The sequence below is a fragment of the Camarhynchus parvulus genome, chromosome Z (genome assembly GCF_901933205.1).
Source record: "Camarhynchus parvulus chromosome Z, STF_HiC, whole genome shotgun sequence".
Lineage (NCBI taxonomy): Eukaryota > Metazoa > Chordata > Aves > Passeriformes > Thraupidae > Camarhynchus > Camarhynchus parvulus.
Window position 1 is genome coordinate 6,989,418 of NC_044601.1, and position 21,052 is coordinate 7,010,469.

The 21,052-nt window shown below is 46.2% G+C and overlaps 1 protein-coding gene across 1 annotated transcript; it reads right to left on the reverse strand.

Annotated features, from left to right (window-relative positions):
• Positions 1-39: 39 nt before the first annotated feature.
• Positions 40-19,191, reverse strand: ATP6AP1L (ATPase H+ transporting accessory protein 1 like). Its single transcript, XM_030969046.1, has 7 exons — positions 19,065-19,191; positions 11,251-11,291; positions 10,514-10,575; positions 7,598-7,800; positions 4,228-4,278; positions 3,061-3,304; positions 40-627 (listed from the first exon to the last, which is right to left on the reverse strand). The coding sequence occupies exons 1-7, from the start codon at positions 19,148-19,150 to the stop codon at positions 325-327; spliced, it is 990 nt and encodes a 329-aa protein (XP_030824906.1). The 5' UTR covers positions 19,151-19,191; the 3' UTR covers positions 40-324.
• Positions 19,192-21,052: the final 1,861 nt, after the last annotated feature.

A 21,052-nucleotide genomic window follows, 5' to 3' on the forward strand; every position in this document is an offset into this window, starting at 1 on the left:
TTTTTTTTTAACCTTTATTTAATTTCAAAGTGTCCATTACAGATTGTCTCTTCAGGACTTGGTAAGCTGCATGAAGAGCTATGCCTCTATTTTGGCTTTTTGCTACAGGGATAAAATCCCACAACACGAATATCTCTAACTCACAATGGAAACTTTTTGTTCTCCCCTTCATTCCCAAGGCATCTTCGAGATGATTACCAGTGAATACCTGGCTAAAACAATCTGTTACCTACTTCTCCTTTCATCAGCTGGTGAAAAAACCTGCACAGACTACATACAACAGTGCCAGCAGAAGAAAACGCCTCTTGTTTCACTGAGACACTGCTAAATATAGATTTTACCAAACTGCTGGTTCCTGAGTTCATAGGCCTCATTTCCACTGTTTCTCAGGGGCTCCTTCTCATCTCCCATGTCACTGTCCTTCATCTGTGCAAAGTAGGCAGGAGGAGCTTTGCACTCGTAGTGCCTGTCCAGGGATTTCAGGTGGACGAGCATGTGCAGAGCATAGGCCAGGACCAGCAGCAGAATCAGGGACATCACCAGGCCCATCAGGATTGCTGGGGAGAAGAAGGATGCACAGTCCCTGGCGTAGGCAAAATGTCCTTCTTGGATGTTAAAACCTTGAATCTACAGGGAGGACAAGAGGGAACATATTAAATAAAGCGCTGCTGTTTCATTAATTTGTGTTTCATTAGTTTGCTCCTGATGGCAGTGATAATTTCCGACTTGGGACCTGAACAAGTTTGTGTCTCCCACTGATAGCTGGAGCTAATGCTCAGAGTTTATCCAGGTCGGTCTCCTGAAACTGCCAGCTCTTCTAATCCCCTCCACTCTGCTGCCCAAAGGATTTGCAGCTGTGTTTCAAACAGCTCACTCCTGGTGGCTCAGCAATATTTGATTGCAGCCATGGTATCACCTTGCATGCCAACTGTGCATCTCCAGCGTCACTTGCTGAGAGTCTCCAGAGTTTTTGCTTCAGACTGCACAAACTCCAACATGACAAACCAGGAAATATCCTCAAGTGCCTGCCCCAGGACAAGATTTTTCTCACCACTTCCACATGGGTGGCATGTGGCAGCAAAACTACAGAAACTACAGGAAGCTGCACCCAGTTATGGAAAACACCAACAGGTTTTATTCCTGTCTTCTGTTCTAATATGGATTTTAGCACTCTGCCCCACTGAATCAGTCCATGGACATTTTTCACACGGTGACAAAAGCTTTTTCCATTCCTTTTTCAGCTCCTCATGCCCCCTGACTCAGGTATCTAAATGCAAGGCACCCTAGTCCTGCCATCTTAGGCTCCCTCACTGTCAAACGCAGAAGAATTAGCACTTTCAGAAGATTATTAATCTCATCCTAAAATAAGGGTTTAAGATGGGTCAGGGGATTTATCCAGTGGCTTTAGAGGCAGGCTGGGGTGACTATAATCAGGGCACAAGATTAAAATTCCTATAGGCACCAAAAGTGAAGTGAGATGAATACCGTGCCTGGGTGTGTGGTGCTGTTATTGGTGCTGAGTGTGAGAGCTCAGCTCAAAACGATGTAATGACAAGAAATCAAACTCACTCACCACTAGAGGGAACACAAGCAGAAAGACTACAAAGAACAGCCTTTAATTTCCTTGGACAGGAAAAGCCTTAGTTTCTGTTTTGTGCTCCATGTGATGCCTTGGGATTTTAGCTTTTATATTTTCCCAACATTTGTGATCCTGAAGTTCTTTAGTGTGTAACTCTAAACTCCACATTCAGTGTGAGCTGCTGCTGTCCCAGTTTGGGCAGACACAGCAATTCCTCTCCAGGCCTGGCAACCAAGGACACCTCACTGCCTCAGGGCCCAGAAATTAAACAAAAGTGAGTGGGGTGGGCAAACTCGGGGTAAATGACTTCATTAGCTGAAGCTGTAATTGTTAGATTAACCCCCAATATGCAAATGGACCAAACTTATAAAAGCATAAAAAACTCATGACCTGTTGTTCATTTTGGGTGTAGCCTCTGGACGGGTTTTGTCTGCCCCAAATGTACCTGAAGCCCCTTCAACAAATATAACCATTTTATTTTCTTAATTTTGTCTGGCCTCTGTTTTTAGGTAGCCCCAGAAACATCACAAGGCGAGGCACAAGTGTGTAAACTGTGCATGGAAGGTGACAGCCTTTCCTGAGAAAGCCAAAACCTCCTCTCAACCCATCCATGGCTGTTGAAGATTGCAATGCAAGATGTTTTCCATTACCATCTGTATGGCAGATTAGCTTTGTCAAGTGGGCAGTTTGCCTTATCTCTCTCTCTGAGTGACCACATCACACCTCCCTCAGGAGGGGACATTGCTGATAACAGCCATTGAATGTCCCTGCATGGCTGATAAGGACTACAGCATCCCACTGGGAGATGTGAGCCCAGAGGGAGGGGCCAAGTCTGATATAATCAGGATTTCAAACATTCCTACCTGGATACAATCTGAGTTAATCCTACCTGGATATATGATTTCAAACATTGCTACCTGGATACAATCTGAGGTTTCAAACATTGCTACCTGGATATAATCAGAGATTTCAAACATTGCTACCTGGATACAATCTGAGGTTTCAAACATTCCTACCCAGATGTAATCCAGAGGTTTTTGAGACCCCAGCACAGCGTTCTCCATGGGATTCCCCAGAGGAACAGCAGCTGTCTCTCCTTCCCCTGGATCTCCAGAGGAAGAATACATCCTTCTCTAGAGATCCCCCTTGCTCCAACAGAACCACCCCGACACTGCGGGAGGGCTGAGCCACAATTCCAATGGGACTGCTGCCAACACCCTGACCCACAGGGTGTCAGGTTGGGTTCTGACTCTGTCAGTGCTGTTCTAGTGCACTGCATTGTTTATTTTATCCTTTCACTTTTTCCTTTCCCTATTAAAGAACTGTTATTTCCTGCTCCCATATTTTCTGCCTGCGAGCCCCTTAATTTAAAATTTATAGCAATTCAGAGAGGTGGGGAGGGTTCACATTCTCCATTTCAGGGGAGGCTCCTGCCTTCCTTAGCAGACACCTGGCTTTCCAAACCAAGACAGTGGCATCACCTGGAAGTCGACAAAGGTGACCTCCCAGAGGTGGGAGAGGTCGTGCTGGGAGCTGGGCACCAGCAGAGCATCGTGTCTCTGCAGGCTGCTGACGCGCTGGCAGCGGAACGAGTGCGCGGTGGGCGCGCGGATCCCCGAGGCGTTGAACGTCGCCTGCACCGAGTGGTTGTACAGCAGCTGCAGCCTCTGCAGGCTGAACCAGCTCCGCACCGACAGCTGGTAGTAGCTGGTGGTCAGCAGGAGCCTGGGGAGGCCGTGTTGGGGCGGGGAGGAGGGAGAAAATCAGTCAGATGCAACCGCGTTAAACTCGCGCAGTGAGCGACTGCATCAGAGTTGTCAGCGTGACCGGTTTGTATCAGAACTATCAGAATTATGTGAGGTCTTGCTCCTTCCTTGGAGCCTGGAAAGGGAGGGACAGCTTTCCACAGAGGGCGGCAGAGCCCTGGAACAGCCACCCAGGGAGGGCCTGGAGACATCCCAGCCCCAGCTTCTGTGCCACTGCTCCAGGGGACCCTCTCTGGGACAGGAACTGCACCAGATCATCTCCAGAGGTCACTTCAGCCCCAAATACCCCCAAATGCCCTGGGTTCCAGCCCCAAATACCCCCAAATACCCTGGGTTCCAGCCCTAAATGCCCCCAAATACCCTGGGTTCCAGCCCCAAATACCCTGGGATTCTGTGGTTTGAGGTTGTTCCCTGTGGCAGCTGAAGGAATTTTGTTTCTCCCACAAAGCAAGAAGAATATGAGGGGAATTTGCCTAAATACTTGGAAAAATGTGAGTGCAACACTGGGGTTGTACCTCCCCACCCAGTGTATGGAAAGTCACTTTACAAGAAATGCTGTTTTACCACCAAGAAGAAAACATAAAGTGGTCTGATACTGTGACCATAGAGAATTATCAAGGTTTAGCTAAAATCTCAGACACAGGAAGATTCTACACAAAAGAGATGACCCAAACTTTTCCACAGGTAGAAAACTCAAAGTAGGAGGAAAAAAATGCCTTAATAAAGCGAGTCAGGTAACAGACATGCTGAATGCAGGTGTTTCAGTTATGCAAGAGTTTCTCTCACATTATTTTTGCTTAAACAAATTCTCTTTGATTCCCCACATAACAATGTATTTGTACTAGGTTATTATCTGGTAAGGATTTTGTTATATAGACTTACCTGATAACAAGTCCCTTCAGATTTCCAATGTCACCAAACTTCAGGGAAAGCCTAGGTCAAAAAAGCAAGTAACATCAGGCTAGGAAAAAAATTCAGAGACCTTCAGAGGAAAAAGCGACACAAAAGATTAAGCTCAGTTATATATGGAATTTTTTGCTCAGTCTACCCCTAAAGTCAATGGGGAAAAAAACCTGAAAGGATTAAATCTTCCTCTAATGAAATACACTCATTCACCTGTTGATTGGAAGGAGGCCCAGACCACCCAGAAAGAATAGAAATCCATGTTTAACTTCCAACAAAACTCAATCCCACTGCTTCCCACCCTAGCTGACAGTTAGGCTCAGTGGATCTGCTCTCCTCCTCCAGCCACCACATCTCAGTCAAGCATCACCCCTGCCTGTCATTCGAAAGTGCAAACAGACACCTTGTCCCCATCTTTTTAAATATCAGAGCATGAAAGGAAGCAGAGGTGAGAGCTCAGATTTCCACATTCCTTCCTCACAAATGCCCTGGATGTGAGGCAGCTCTGCACTGCCTTGGGCCCCTGAAGTTCCATAAGGTGAAAGGCCCTACCAGGTTAATTAATGCAATACATGATTAGGCTGAATGGATTCTTCTCACTTAAAAGTAGCATTTTGCCTCTTAAAACCTGCATGGAGATTCTCATTGTTCAAGTCAGACAGAAAGAAAACACAGTGAAAGCGTGCAGATTCTGAAAGGCAGCCAAAATTAAAGTTGAATATTACTTGAGAAAACAAAAATAAAACAAAAAACAAAAAAAAAAAAAAACCAACAAAAATATTTAAAACCAACCAAAGTAAAAAACAGCTAGCCCCACAATTTCATAGGTGATATAGACTTCTTGGGTAACACTGGTCCCCTAAGACAGGACACTGAATCCAGACCACCCCTTGCTTTATTACAAATGCAAGTCAGAGATAGTTGAGGATTAGACACAGGCAAATGTGCCATTCGACTAAAAATGAAACAAAAATGCAGCTTTGATTATTATATCTGATACCATTCCCTGTATTTTGAAAGCCTTACTCTTGCCTTTATTTATTTTCTCTTAGGTTAAAATATTTACTAATCAGACAAAGATTATTTTCAAATTGTAGGCCAGAAGAGAGGGAGGAATGTTTGTTATCACTTTTTTTATCTTTAACATAAGTTCATTCCATTCTCTACCTCTGCCTGTCAAAAGAGTGCTGGATAAATTCACATGCTGATGATGCAATATTCAAACTGCCTTGTTGAATATTGTGATGCTGGGTTCTTTCTCAATTTCACTTTTAGCTTTCTGGTAACCTCACCAAAATGTCTGTGCACCTTGTGCTGAACAATCACAGGGAGGTGACACCCACTTTGTGATTGTACAGCACAAGATGCACAGACATTTTTGGTAACCACAGACAAAGCGGTTACCAGAAAATTAAAAGTCAAATTGAAGAACCCTGTGCAGCACTGCTGGTGATGCCTTGGGAGTTTAGTTTTCATATTTTTCATACGTTTGTGATCCTGCAGTTGTTTAGTGTAAACTCCGAACTCCACATTCAGTGTCAGCTGCTGCTGTCCCATTTTGGGCAGACACAACAATTCCTCTCCAGGCCTGGCAACCAAGGACACCTCACTGCCTCAGGGCCCAGAAATTAAACAAAAGTGAGTTGGGGGAATCAAACTTGGGGTAAATTACTTCATTAGCTGAAGCTGTGATTGGGTGATTCACCCCAATATGCAAATGGACCAAACTTATAAAAATGTGAAAATCCCATGGTCCATTTTTGGGTGTAGCCCCTGAGGGAGGGATTTGTCTGCCCAAAATGTACCTGAAGCCCTTTGAATAAATAGAACCACTTTTAATACCCGTCATTCTGCCTGCCCCTGTTTTTAGGCACTCCCAAAAACTCATCCCTGGCACACACCCCTTGAAGGGATAATTAGCCATGCACAGCACCTAAGCCCCACATTCAGCACAGGATGCCCTGCCCAGCCCCACAGCAGCTGTGTAAAACAGCTGGAGGTGAAACAGAGCAACAGCTTCAGCCCCATGGGCACTGAGAGCAGAGCTGGCTGCCCCAGGAGGGGCCACAGCACTGCAAAAACTGAATATTGAGTGTCCACAACAGACTGGGCTTAAAGCGCACAACCCCTGCTGCCCACTGTGCCAGGACATCATCAGAAAAACCTGGGCCTCTGCAAGGGCTGCTCTCCTGATGCCCTGGAGTGGCTGCCCAGAACAGAGGCTGGGTAAGATTGAGAGAATAAAGTGGGTATTTATTAAAGGCCTTCAATAGGTGCATTTTGGGCAGTCAGAAGCCTCCCAGAGGCTACACCCAAGATGGACAATGCTCATGAGTTTTTCACACAATTATAAATTTGGTCAATTTGCATTTCTGAGGTTGATCCTCCAATTCCAGCTTCAGGTAATGAAGTCATTTATGTGAAGCAATGAAGTTTGCTCCCCCCAATTCACTTTTGTTTATACTTTCAGGGCCTGAGGCTGTAGGGTGTTATCCTGGGTTGACAAGCAAATTGTGTTCCATTCACCATCTGTGAGGCACCTGGCTTCTGTTCAGTGGGCAGTTTTCCTTATCTCTTCCACAAATGGGGAGACACCTGCTGATAAGAGGCCATTGAATGTCCCTGCATGGCTGATAAGGACTAGAGCATCCCATTGGGAGATGTGAGCCCAGAGGGAGGAGCCAAGCATTCCTACCTGGATATAATCTGGAGATTCTGGAACACCAGCACGGCTTTCTCCACGGGATTCCCCAGAGGAACAGCAGCTGCCTCTCCTTCCCCTGGATCTCCAGAGGAAGAATACATCCTTCTCTAGAGATCCCCCTTGCTCCAGCAGAACCACCCCTGACAGTGCAGGAGGGCTGAGCCACAATTCCAATGGGACTGCTGCCAGCACCCTGACCCACAGGGTGTCAGGCTGGGTTCTGACTCTGCCAGTGTCGTTTGGGTTCACTGCATTGTTTATTTTATCTTTTTATTTTCTTCCCTATTAAAGAATTGTTATTTCCTGCTCCCATATTTTTGCCTGAGAGCCCCTTAATTTAAAATTTATAGCAATTCAGAGGGGTGGGGAGGGTTCACATTCTCCATTTCAGGGGAGGCTCCTGCCTTCCTTAGCAGGCTCCTGTCTGTTCACACCAAGACAAGTGTCCTTGAATTTCAGAGGGAGTGTGTTGTCTGACCAAAATGTGAAGACAATAACACTCTATATGGAGCTTAGAATTATACCCTAAAGCAGCACGGGATTTGAAAAATAAAACAGCTAAAACCTTAAGGCCGCACTCCCATATTCACTCCCCAGAGTGGCTGCCTGGCCCCAGCTCCCCCAGCAGAGCAGGATTCCCCTTACATGGCGCTGTCCTCGCTGCAGTTTGAGTCCCCAACATCCACGGAGGCGTGGGCTCCAAAGGTCCTGTCTGTCAAATCCAGCTGGGTGTGGTTCTCCATCCTGATCAGGATCCTCCTGGCCCAGAACAGGATGCAGGGGGTGCCGTTGATGCTGACGTTCAGGGGGCTGTGGGGGAGCCCAGGGTGGCTCCAGGGCGCTCCTTGCTGTGGGAATCCACAAAATCAGAGGGGTTTGGGAAAGCTGCAAAAGGCAGGCCTCAGAGACAGCAGAACTATGGGATTGGAGCTAAGCAGCAGCCATGAGATTGGTCAGCAGAGAAATTATGTTAAAAGTAGAAAAGCAAGGACAAATAGAGCAATGGTCTGTGTATTAACGCTTGTCTAGAATAACTCTCTAAGCTACAGAAAGTTTATCTAGCAAGATATTAGGAAGTTTGAAGCTTAATAATGGAGCTCTGTGCGTTGTGTTTGAAGGCTCACAAGCAGGTATTGCATTTGAAATAAGCAAGCATTGTTTAACCACAGGTACCTGTGCTTACAGTGGTTGGACAGAACTACTGTCAATATAGAATAGATACTGTACAGATGTAAATACTGTCAGTGTGCTTTTGCTTTGTGTGATTGGGCAAAAAACTCATCAAGTGAGTTGTGCCATTGAGTTCTGTGTCTGCTGCCTGGGATGTGAGCTGCTGGCAGCTTCCCATTGTCATCACCATGGAATGAGAGTGATGCTGGAAAATCAAACAGCTCAAGGCACCTTCCCTGCAGTCCTGTCCTGTTTGTGGTCTGTAAATGACCCCCTCCTTGCCACCGTGCCCCCCTGCTCGAGTTGTAGCTGACAGCCTGAGGGGTCACACAAGAGATTTCTGTCAGATGTGCGTGAAGAACGCGTGTTTTGTGATTGGCTTTTGGCAAATATTAAAGTGAATATTGTTTATGTTATGTCAGAAAGTTGTGCTGTATTAATTTTCTTAACTAGTGTGTTAAATATAGTTTTAGGTTATAATAAACTGTTAAAATAGAACCTTTGCTATGTAGGATACTTTTTTAAAGAAAGGACTGGCAATGAGATAGCAGCCACAGGACACCTGAATCTATCAGAGAAAGAGAATTTATTGCCCCATTATCAGGAGAAATGAACTTCTTCTTGCCTTGCTCACCCTGAAGAGCTGCCAGGGTTAAGAGGAAGAAGCTGACACTGCCCAGACAGAATCCTGTGTTTGAATGGAATTTATGCATCATGGATGAGGTGTATGAATATGCAACAGGCTGTTGCTTTTAAGGGTTAATCCTCTGTTAATGTGGGTCCTTTTTTGGGCTTACTTTCCCCAGAAAAAGGTACCCGGACCATCCGTAACTCTTTGTTTTTATTGTCTCATATTGTCCTAATCCAAATTGTCCAAATTATTATTACTCAAATTATATTACTATTTTTATTATCATTTTACTACTTTTAAAATTTTAAAAACAAGTGACTGGCATTTTTCACAATGTGTCACCAGAAATCAGGGCCAGCCCTGGGCTGAGGAAGCAGAGGCATTCCTGCCTGTTTCCCCTTCCCACCACGGGGCTGGCACCTCACAGAGCGCCCAGCCCCAGCACAGGAGGTGCCCCCTCAGCTGCAGATGCTCTAGAGCATCTCTAGGAATTGCTTCAGCCCGCTGGAAAGGACTCAGGTTGTGCCAAGCACACAGCCCACCATGCTGGAAGCACACTGGGCAGCTGTCCAGGTGAGAGAGATGTCTGAATTTAACCTGCCTGCAGGCAGCTCGGCTCGCTGTGGCTCTGAATCGGGGAAACACCTGCTGCAGAGTGGGATGGGTCGAGTAGGGATCCCTGCCTTTACAAAATCAGGGACTGAAACCCAGGGACTGCGGCTTCCGTGTCCTCTGCACACACCAGAAAGCTGCCATCCCTTGTCAGCCTAATTTCATAGCCAAATTGCAATTTTCAAAAAGACAACTTGGCTGTTGGGCAAGACAATTTGACGTAGGGCTCAGGAAGAAATAAAGAATTTTACTGCCATTATCAAATTTCACCCTCAGATTCCCAGTCACCACCTCTGTCCTATCCAAATAAGATTAACACACACAATGTGTGTTTTTACCATGCCATGTGACTGCAAGTTCACACTAAAACAGGAAAGGTTTCCTGCGTCCCAGTCATAAACAGCATCTCACCAGGCTCCAGAAGGGACACAGTTAAGCCCCAAGGTTTTGTCTTGGCCTAAAGAGAGATTTTTTTGTGTGCGTGCTGTTTAGATCAGCAAATCACAACTCTCAGCTCAGACCCTGAGAGATCCCTTTTGATTCTGGACCTTACATATGGCACAAGGATGTTTTAGGATTAAAATTAACGAGGACTGACAGCAGCAAGCTGAAAGCAGAGCCAGATGATGGTCAGGAAACGTGCTGAGTGGCTATGAGTGCATTTATATAAAAGGCAGGGCTGTCTCCTCAGAAGCCCATATGAGAGAGATTTATTCAACATGTTCCCAACACTGGAATGCATCACTTTTGGTAAGGAAGCCTTTTATGCTCAGTTTTTCACAAGACCTACAGCCTGGTCTCAGGTAAAAAGCTCCCACTAAAAATCTGAAGTTTTGCTCCAGCTCTTCCTTCATGACCAGCTGAAATGAGAACAAGACTGGTGAAATCCCATTGTACAGAAGGTGGATATAAGGATTTTGTCCCAAATCCACGGCCAGCCAGCACCTGAGGTGTCACTGCAGTCCTCAGAAAAGCAGAGAATATTTGTACAAGTGGTGAGACAGAACCATACCACAATATTTTACAGGGTTTCCTTGGCTCTTTCTTGTAAACAAATCAAATCCAATTAAATTCAGCATTGTTAATTAAATTGGAAGACCTAAATGTGCCGTGAAAAGACTTCACAGATCCAGCCCTCCGGGCATTACCTGTGCAATTGCCTCCTGATTGACATCAAACTTTGGCTTCACACGACCATTGTAATGCTGACCTGCAGGAGGAGGAGTGTTATTTCATTATTAGCACATTATAAACACCCATTTATAAACACATTTATGAAAACACACATCTATAAAAACACACATTTATAAAAACACACATCTATAAAATTTTGCACGTTCCTATGCAAATAATAATTATCTCTGCACAAAATGTGGATGTCAGAATTACTGCCTTTGCCTTGCAAAATACTTGACTGGCAGCAAATTCTGCCTTCACCACATGTATTTTCTATTTCACCTTTCGTGTTCACCAAAGTTCCTCTTGTTTTCATTGGACACCTTGCCACCCTCACTGGGAGGAACTCCAGTGCCCCAAAATTACAGGATTCAGTCTATACCTGTATTTATTCATCTCAAACACATCAAGCACAGATCATTTCATGGGCACTCTCACAGCCCCATCCTTCAAGCGCTTAACTCTGTTTTCATTTGGTTTACAAAAAAAAGGTGAAGGATTTCTCCTTCCACGTTCTCACTGCATCTCAGAGCTGGATAGTGAATTGTTATCTTAACAGGCAAATCCTTTAAAGGGTTTTTTTAAAGGGGGTTATGCTTTAACAAAACACGTGACAGAAGAGGCTCCAACATCTGGGGATGAAATGAAATCTTCTACAGCCACGCTAACAGAAGCAGCACCCAGGGATCCAGCCCACCAAAAGCCTTACCAGCTCTCTGGAGAAAATCTTGATCTGAAAATTCGTGTGAACTAGGAGAGAGGAGAAAAATATTTACTGTGCAGCATCTGAATTCAAAGTCTGCAGCAAAGTTTAGTGGGGAGAGTTCTTGTTGTTGCTGCTTCACTCCACAGAACATTCCAAAGCAAACTCAGGTCCTTGGCTGGTGGAGGCCACAGGAACAGGGCAAAATACCCCAGAGCTGCGGTAGCATGGCTAAAAATGTCTCATTTTCAGGGATCCTGCAGCTGGACCAGCCCTGACAGGCACTCCCATGTCCTCACCACGCTGCCCCATTGTGGAGGGGCTGGACAAAGCTGAGTTAATAGAAGGAATAACAATTGATGATTTTCCAGTGTATCCATAGCAAGGAAGAAGCCGAAGCTGTCAGCATGGAAACAGATTAGAAAAGATACATGGAAATTTTTGTAAGCTAGACTATGTGCCTAAGTAGATGTGTATATGTTATTAAATTTCTATATTAAATGTCTGTATTTATGTTTGTATTATTTTGTATTACCTTATTAAATTTCTGTAATTTTTGCCAATTATACTGACATTAATTGCTATGCACCAATGAATATAATCAGTTATTGTGATGTAGTTAATGGCTTAAGATCACACTTTGTTAAGAGTGTATAAACCAGAGAACATGAAGAATAAAAAACTTTTTTCTTCTTGGACCCTGACAACGCGTGTGTGTGTCACATCCAGCCTAAGGGTGACATCTCATCCCATGGGATGTCAGTTTTGGGGTGTGTTGGGAAGGGTGAAACTTTGACAAAGAGGTCTCACAGGTCTGTGTGCTTGGCAGAAAGATTTTTAAATGTAGAGTCTGATGAAGGAATAGAGATGGAAGCAAGTTTTGATACAGAAGAAAAGAATTGCTGAGCCAGTCTCACTGGATAACCAAGGAGGCCAAGGGTGTGTTAGTTAGAAGGGGTTTTTATGGCTTAGAGCAAAGGATAAACCCACCCCAAACAAGAAGATGTTTGTACCAAGCAGAAAGAGAGCACAGGCAAACAAGGCAGCAAATGTGGCAAGCAGAAAAAAGGTCTCAGAATTTCCCACTGCAAGAAAACTGAAAAACAACTTCTAGCTAAAACTGTAATGTACTGACTGTTAGTGATTGGAGAGCAGTAACATGAACATGGTAATTACAGGAGTTATGATAGGCTGTAGATAAAAGTTAAGGTGTAGATTGGTTCTGCTGTATGGAGATGCTCAGCAAAGAAAAGTCTATAATGCATTGTAACCAAAAGAAAAGTCTATAATGCATTGTAACCAAACCCAAAGGGTCTCCAGGGCTGCCTGCAGCTGGAGCTGACAGCTGTGGGCACAGCTCTGTCACCCACAGCCCTGGGCTGCTGTAACCTCTTGGATGCAATAAACTGCATTTTGGATACAATAAACTGCATTTTGGAGAGCCCCTGCAGTCCCACATCCCTCATTTCGGCTTTTACAGTTCCAGGCAGTAACAAATCCCATGGGAGTCACTGCAAGGCTGGGCTCAGGTGAGGAACATCTCAAGCGACATCCACCAGGCTCGTGCAGTTTACAGCATTTGATTTTCTTCTGAGGCCTGTCCTCAGCTGGTGTCGGCACCATCAGTGTGGGAATCCTCAAAATCAGAGGGTTTTGGGAAAGCTGCAAAAGGCAGGCCTCAGCAACAGCAGAACTGGGATTGGAGCTAAGCACCAGCCATGAGATTGGTCAGCAGAAAAATTATTTAAACTGTAGAAAAGGACAAATAGAACAATGGTCTGTGTATTAACGCTTGTCTAGAATAGCTCTCCAAGCTACAGAAAAGTTTATCTAGCAAGATATTAGGAAGGTTGAAGCTTAATAATGGAGCTCTGTGTGTTGTGTTTGAAGGCCCACAAGCAGGTATTGCATTTGAAATAAGCAAGCATTGTTTAACCACAGGTACCTGTGCTTACAGTGGTTGGACAGAACTACTGTCAATATAGAATAGATACTGTACAGATATAAATACTGTCAGTGTGCTTTTGCCTTGTGTGATTGGGCAAAAAACTCATCAAGTGAGTTGTGCCATTGAGTTCTGTGTCTGCTGCCTGGGATGTGAGCTGCTGGCAGCTTCCCATTGTCATCACCATGGAATGAGAGTGATGCTGGAAAATCAAACAGCTCAAGGCACCTTCCCTGCAGCCCTGTCCTGTTTGGCATTTGTGCACAGACCCTGGCCGGTGATAAATCAGCTTTTCCCAGCCAGAGACTCAAGTGCAGTGGATTCACAAACTCCAACACCTAAAGAACAAAGCTCAAGACACCAGGACCCCCTCAGGACCAGAATCCTCCCTGTGAGTCCATGGACACTTTCCACATTCCAGCACCTCCCTTGGGACTGCATCCCCCTTCAGTGGATGGATTTGCTGCTGAGGTTGCCTCTGTCCCCTTCCCAAGGCTTCCACCATCAGAATTCCCACTTTCCCAGCTGTGACCGTGTTCACAGGGGTCTGAGGATGAGGGAGGAGATGAGGATCTGACTCCATGTTTCAGAAGGCTGATTTATTATTTTATTATATATATTACATTAAAACTACACTAAAAGAATAGAAGAAAAGGTTTCATCAGAAGGCTGGCTAAGAATAGAAAAAGAAAGAATGATAACAAAGGTTTGTGTCTCACCTCTCTGTCCGAGCCAGGTGGGCTGTGATTGGCCATTAATTAGAAACAACCACATGAGACCAATCACAGATGCACCTGTTGCATTCCACAGCAGCAGATAACCATTGTTTACATTTTGTTCCTGAGGCCTCTCAGTTTCTCAGGAGGAAAAATCCCAAGGAAAGGATTTTTCAATAAAAGATGTCCGTGACACCCAGCTGAGCACCAGCCCACAGACCCTGCACACCCTGCCCTTGGTGCCTTGCCTCACCTTCCAACTGGAAACACACTTCCATCTTCCTCCCTCATCCCTTTTATTACCATCCTTCCAAACCACCACAGCAGAAAGAAAAATTGTGGAAATATTTACACCGAAATATTAAGAATTAGAGCAGTTTTCAGTGTTTATGTGCAAACTCCAGCATGGGTGAATTGCTGGGATGGCAAAGTCAGGGCTTGGCTGTCCTGGGGAGCGCTGGGGCAGCAGGGTGAGCCCTCCCCAGGTGGGTTCTGGGCAGGGGCATCTGTGTGTGACCCCCTGGCACGCACAGGAGGAGGAATCCTGTCGCAGACATCTTCTATGGAAAATCCTTTCCTTGGGATTTTTTCTCCTGAGAAGCTGAGAGGCCTCAGGAACAAAATGTAAACAATAATTATCTGCTGCTGTGGAATGCAACAGGTGCATCTGTGATTGGTCTCATGTGGTTGTTGCTAATTAATGGCCAATCACAGTCAGCTGGCTCGGACTCTCCGTCTGAGACACAAGCCTTTGTTATCATTCTTTGTTTTTCTATTCTTAGGTAGCCTTCTGATGAAATCCTTTCTTCTATTCTTTTAGTGTAGTTTTAATGTAATATATATCATAAAATAATAAATCAAGCCTTCTGAAACAAGGAGTCAGATCCTCGTCCCTTCCCTCATCCTGGGACCCCTGTGAACCCCGTCACAGATCCCAACCTGATTCCCATCACAGCATCCTCAGGGGCAGATAAATGGCACAGCCTGGAGCCCACCCTGCTTGCTGCCAGCCTGAAAGAACTTTTTACAAAGATCTTGCATTCAGAAAAGTTCAACTCTGCCCAGTTATTTGGAACGCTGAACTTTTTTACCTGGCAGTGTTTTTTACAGAGTAATTTTTATCTGGTTATGTTATTTACATATGGAGAGGCCGACTTTGCCCTCAGCTGCTGCTCTGAAACCCCAGGGGCTTCAAGAAGCATTTTCTCCTTTTTGCTGCTTCTTCTGCGGCTTTTTGGGTGGCAGGGTTAGTGCTGGCTGGGGTCTTCAGATATTCATGTTTTCATGCCAACAGCAAAGAGAGATGGGGAGAAATATTCAGATTTTGACACGCAGGTAACAAAAGATGTGGCCATAATGGACCAAAACTTGTTTTCTTGCTTAAACAAAAAAAACCAAAATCATCTCTCAGGCTGTTTTACAGTTAGGAACATGGGTCTTGCAATTTGATGTAGCTTTTTTCATCTTTTCCACGCTTTCTTTGTGACAGATCAGGCTGAAAAAGGTAATTTGGGGGAACGTTTTTTTTTCATGGTGATACCTACAAAATCAGGGCATGGCAAAACAATATGAATGTACATTATATAGTTATACTGACTTTAGTTGTACTTAGTTGCAGCTATATATATATATATATATATATATATATATATGCTTAGTTATACTTTTAGTTCCTCTCCATATGCATAATTAAACACTATTTGCATATATGCATAATTAAGCACTCAAAGCCATTTACTCCAGCTTGGAAATCTCCACCTGGACTAAAACATTGGTGTTGGAAGAAGAATGGTGCAAAACTCTGCAATTCCTTCCATTCCCTGACAGGTTTCTATGCTGTTTATGGAGGAGGAAAGGTTAATTCTGGTTTTTGTGACTGTCCATTAAGAAAAATGAATCCTGGCTCCTCACACCACTGTGGGAGAAATGTCACATCTCTGCTTTCAGCATGAAGGCACTCAGACAGAGATGAATGTGCACAGTTGGTGAAATATTCATGTTTTCATGGGGAACGCAGAGCAGAGAGTGACCCAGGAGCCACCACAGACCTGTGAACACGCTCAGCCCTGAGAGGAATGGTGGATTTGTCTTTCCAGACAAGCTGTGGGTCTGCTGGGGGATAAAACCAGCACTGAGACAGAAAAGAAGCAATGGGAAGGATTCCACTGACTGATGAATGGAAGAAGAGATTTGCTTTTACAAATAAACTTTAGTTTGGATGATAAATGAAATTAGAGATTGAAAGGTGAAAAAGAAACAATGGGGAAGAAAAACACCTAAATTCCATAAGAATTAAAAATGAAAAGGGAGGGTTGTACATTGGAGGGGAATCTTTGGGATCAGGTGCTCTGGGAACTCTGAACCTCTCAAGTGCCTCAGGAATGGGGAAAGAGAGAAGGGAAATGTGGCTGGGAAATTGGGATAAAAAGGAGGCTGCGTCCTCCAAAAATGTGAGAGACCCCAGGGAATGCCCCATGGCCTCTGCCTTTGTTGGAATAAAGTCAAAGGACTCCTGTGTCTCTTTTTTGGCCATAAACCTCTGATGTTTGTGGGTTGATTTTCCTGACAGCCCCATGCCAGGCACAAGGAGGGAGGCGCCTCCAGCCAGGCCCTCCTGCTAATTGCTCCGTTAATTAGCAGTGCTGGCTGCCTGCTCTCGTCCTGCAGAAGGCAAGCAGGGCCAGCAGGCAGGGAAATCCATCACTCCCCACAGCACAGCCAGGCTGGCACACAGGGACAATCCCAACCTGGTTTTGGGGATGCCAAAACAGCAGCTTTTCCACCCAAAAAGGCAGCAGAGCCCCTGTGGGCCTCAGCTGGAGCGTGTCCCCCGGAAATAAAATTATTGAAAGTGAGAAAAGGGAAAAATAGCTGCTCGCTAAAAAAAATATGTATTCCCTTTTGATTATAAAAATGGTAATTACGTGTGTAAGAGAAAATAAACTAGCCAGCACTAGAGCATTCTCCACAGCAAACAATTTCCAGCACTTTGAGTTATAGCCCTTTCCATCAGCCTCTCTCGCTCTGAAATTTCAGATTCAGTGGATCACAAGTGGAGCGTGTTTTGGTGAGCCACATTCTCCCTTACCCACTGGTAAAGAGCTCTCCCAGCCGCACCCAGGCACGTGTGCTGTACCCTGAATTTACCACACCAAGCATGGTAGGAGCCCACATGAAATTGGATTAGCCCTAATACAAAGCACTGGGATGACTAATCACTATGTAAAACCCAATTAAATAGGATTATAAGTACAAAGAAGTGTAAATTTCCTCTTATCAGATGACATTATCCATCTACATAAGATAACCAAGTCTTGTTTGTCTCCACAAGTTGATAAACACTCCAGCTCTTGAGGACTTCCATGTAAAACAGCATTTTCTCCACTCAAATAACCACATGGATAAACCTGGCACTCAACTCTGATGAACTGCACCAAATGGGAAAATGCACTCTGCACCTACAGAAACATTCCATATTTCAAATTACAGAAATTTCAAATTTTCTGTGTTTCCATTACTTCAGGGTCATCACCCTAAGACTGGTCATCTCCAGCTGCAGAATTCCTCACTGGCTGCTGAAGTGGTTACAGATAATTTATAAAAATAACATGTGACCTCTCAAATGCACTGAAAATTAAATTACGAAAGGTGAGGAGCGCCTGGGGGCAATGCACTGCTTGTACTCCCAGGGACACTCAACATAAGGAGTTGCAGTGAAGTTATTTATGCCATAAATGTGTGGGTTTGGAGAGACCAGGCTCAAGGAAAGAGCTGGCTCCTCCTAAGGAACATCCTGACCAAAAACATCACTGACTTTTAAACGCCTCTGTGTAAGTTCCATCAATAAGAAATATTGATGTACAATACAAACCCCACAACTCTTCTGGCTTTTTAAGGTGTGATTTGACACCTTTGACACAGGGAGACAGATCTCCATAAATGTTTCACAATGCACTAATTACTGGGGCTGGTTTGCAATTTAATGGATGTCCAGCAAGGTCTGGATCAGAGCAAGGTGATTCTCAAGCTTCCATTTTTAACACAAAAAGAGAAACCGAGCTCATAAAACTTTTAGCAAATTTACACTGCGCAGGCACAATCCCATTCCCAAGGAGGCAAAATTCCCATTTGATTCACTGGCATCAAGATCATGACTTCATCTGTTAATATTTATTGCAATGCATTTCAGGAAATGCTCCACTGCTTGTTATCCGTCAGATTTTGGTCTGATTGAAAGACAAAAGTGAAATTATCTAAGAAGAGCAGTGAGAAATCTGAGAGCTGGCAGAGCAGAGCAGCAAGGGAGCTATCTAATGAAAACATATTGCAGCATTTATCAGTAACTGGCTACCAGATCTCCTAATACAAGCTTAGGCAAATCACCACATGTCCCTCTTGCCTCAAATTTTGCACAGATTTTGCTGACAGATGCGACCTTCACCAGCTCATGTTTGCTCTGTGTTTTTGTCTCTGTTTTTGGTGACTTTGGGCACCATTCGACTCACGCAGCTCGGGCTGTTTTCCCTTTCTCGGTGCTTGGCTCCACAAAGTGCCCTCTTCCCCCTGCCATGATCTGGGCTCACTGTTTGTGTTTCATCAGAGAGCGAACCAGCACCACTAATGATAAACCCAAACCTCCAGCAATTTTTTAAGTTTAATACTCACTTGCAATATTGTATTCACACATCAGATATTCCACGCAAGCAGAATATTTCCGTGCCTGTCTTTCTTGGAGTAGTTTTCACACCCTTGCTGTTATGCTATTTATAACTCCCTAAAATCAGCGTGGGAGTCAATAAAACACAAATTAAACTCAGGGCAGATGCACAGAAAACACCCAATTTTAAACAACGTTCACAAAATTCTTGCGAAGTTACATCTCCAAGGCGCCGCCTGCTTAAAAATAATTAATATTTTAATAAAACGTATTTTATTAATTTATATATATATAAATTTACAATATACATAAATTTATTATATATAAATTTATAAAGTATATATTTATTTATAATAAAATATACCTTTTAATAAAAAATAATAACACTCTGCAATAGCCCGGGGTGTTTTCAAACCTGGAAGGGAAAGCAGAGCCACGTTCCGGCGTTCTGAACGCGGCACGAAGGACAGAATTGGGAAAAGCCTGCGCTCCGGGCACCGACCTGTTTGCGGCGGGGCTTCGCTCCTCGGAGCGGCCGAGCGCGGCCAGCAGCAGCAGCAGGAGCCGCAGGGCAGCGATCCGGTCCATGGGGCGGCGAGGAGCCCCGGCCCGCCCGGCACAGCAGCGCCGGCTCCGGGGGCGGGACAGCGCCGGGGCGGCGGCTGCGGGCGGGGCCGCTGCTGCATCTCCATCCCCCTTCATCCCCGCTCCATCCCCCCTCCATCCTCGCTCCATACCCCCGCTCCATCCCCCCTTCATCCCCCTTCATCCCCGCTCCATCCCCGCTCCATCTCCGCTCCATCCCCCTTCATCCCCCTTCATCCCCGCTCCATCCCCGCTCCATCCCCGCTCCATCCCCCTTCATCCCCTCCATCCCCCATCCCCGCTCCATCCCATCCCCGCTCCATCTCCGCTCCATCCCCGCTCCATCCCCCTTCATCCCCCTTCATCCCCGCCATCCCGCTCCATCCCCCTCCATCCCCGCCTCCATCCCCGCTCCATCCCCTCCATCTCATCCCCGCTCCATCCCCCCATCCCCGCTCCATCCGCCCGCTCCATCCCCCTTCATCCTCGCTCCATCCCCGCTCCATCCCCCTTCATCCCCCTTCATCCCCGCTCCATCCCCGCTCCATCCCCCTTCATCCCCCCTTCATCCTTCGCTCCATCCCCCTTCATCCCTCTCCATCCCCCTCCACCCCCCCCCCATCCCCGCTCCATCCCCCCTTCATCCCCTCCATCCCTCCCTCGCTCCATCCCGTCTCCATCCATCCTCGCTCCATCCCCTCCCCCGCTCCATCCCCGCTCCATCCCCCTCCACCTCGCTCCATCCCTCTCCATCCCCTTCTCCATCCCATCCCCGCTCCATCCCCGCTCCATCCCTCATTCCATCCCCGCCCATCCATCCCCGGCTCCATCCCCTCTCCATCCCTGCTCCATACCGCGCTCCGCCCCTCCATTCCCCATTCCGTCCCTAGATCCATCCCCGCTCCATCCCCTCTCCATCCCCGGCTCCATCCCGGCTCCATCTCCGCACCATGCCCAATCCATGCCCGCTCCATTCCCACTCCATCCCTGGCTCCATCCCGGCTCAATTCCCGGCTCCATCTCCTCTCCATCCCCGGCTCCATCCCCTCTCCATTCCCGGCACCATCCTTGCTTCATCCCTACCCCATCCTCTGCCCCATGCCCAATCCATCCCCTGCCTCACCCTCGCTCCATCCCCGCTTCATTCCCTCTCCATCTCCGCTCCATCCCCGGTTCCATTCTCGACCTCATCCCCGCTCCATCCCCGCTCCATCCCTGGCTCCATCCTTGCTTGATCCCTACCCCATCTCCACTCCACCGCTGCTCCACCCCCGGTCCTTCTTTGTCCCATCCCCTGCCTCCATCCCGGGCTCCATCCCCGCTCCCATCCCCGTCCCATCCCCTCTCCATCTCCGTTCCATCTCCGCACCATGCCCAATCCACGACCGCTCCGTCGCCTCCCTCAACCCCAGCTCCATCCCCACTCCATCCCCGCTCCTTCCTTGCCCCATCGCCGCTCCATTCCCTGTTTTATCCCCGCTCCAACCCCGCTCCAGCCGCACTAACACCGCCCTCCGTGTGCCCCTCGCACCGCCCAGGTACCTCCTGAAGCCGCGATCACAGTCTGGGGAAATTGCCCCCGGGTGAGAGCTGCTTGCTCAGGGGGAAGGAGGAACAGGATCAGACGGGCTCCAAAATCACACGGAGGGTCACTTCCCCTCTGCACTAAACCTTAAAGGGAGGTGAGGGTGATGTTTATGAGCAGCTCTGGAATTTCTCCTTCTGTTCACAGAAAGAATTCCACGTATTCTGAAGTCTTATAATTTCTTATGTCACCTACATATTATAGAGATGAGATAGATGTTAATGTTAAATGATTGATGTTGTGTTAAATATCTCCACTAACTGATGTGGAAGCAAGGCACTGCAAGCTTTGGAGCCAAATATTTGGAAGCAGTTTCCTTT

What these genes read in the sequence shown, in the direction of transcription:
- ATP6AP1L (XM_030969046.1), bottom strand. Translation starts at nt 19,150, where the DNA reads ATGGACCGGATCGCTGCCCTGCGGCTCCTGCTGCTGCTGCTGGCCGCG. An exon ending in AGATTTTCTCCAGAGAGCTG is followed by an intron (nt 10,576 to 11,250) that starts GTAAGGCTTTTG and finishes CTCCTCCTGCAG; the next exon opens with GTCAGCATTACAATGGTCGT. An exon ending in TCACCTTTGTCGACTTCCAG is followed by an intron (nt 628 to 3,060) that starts GTGATGCCACTG and finishes TCCTCCCTGTAG; the next exon opens with ATTCAAGGTTTTAACATCCA.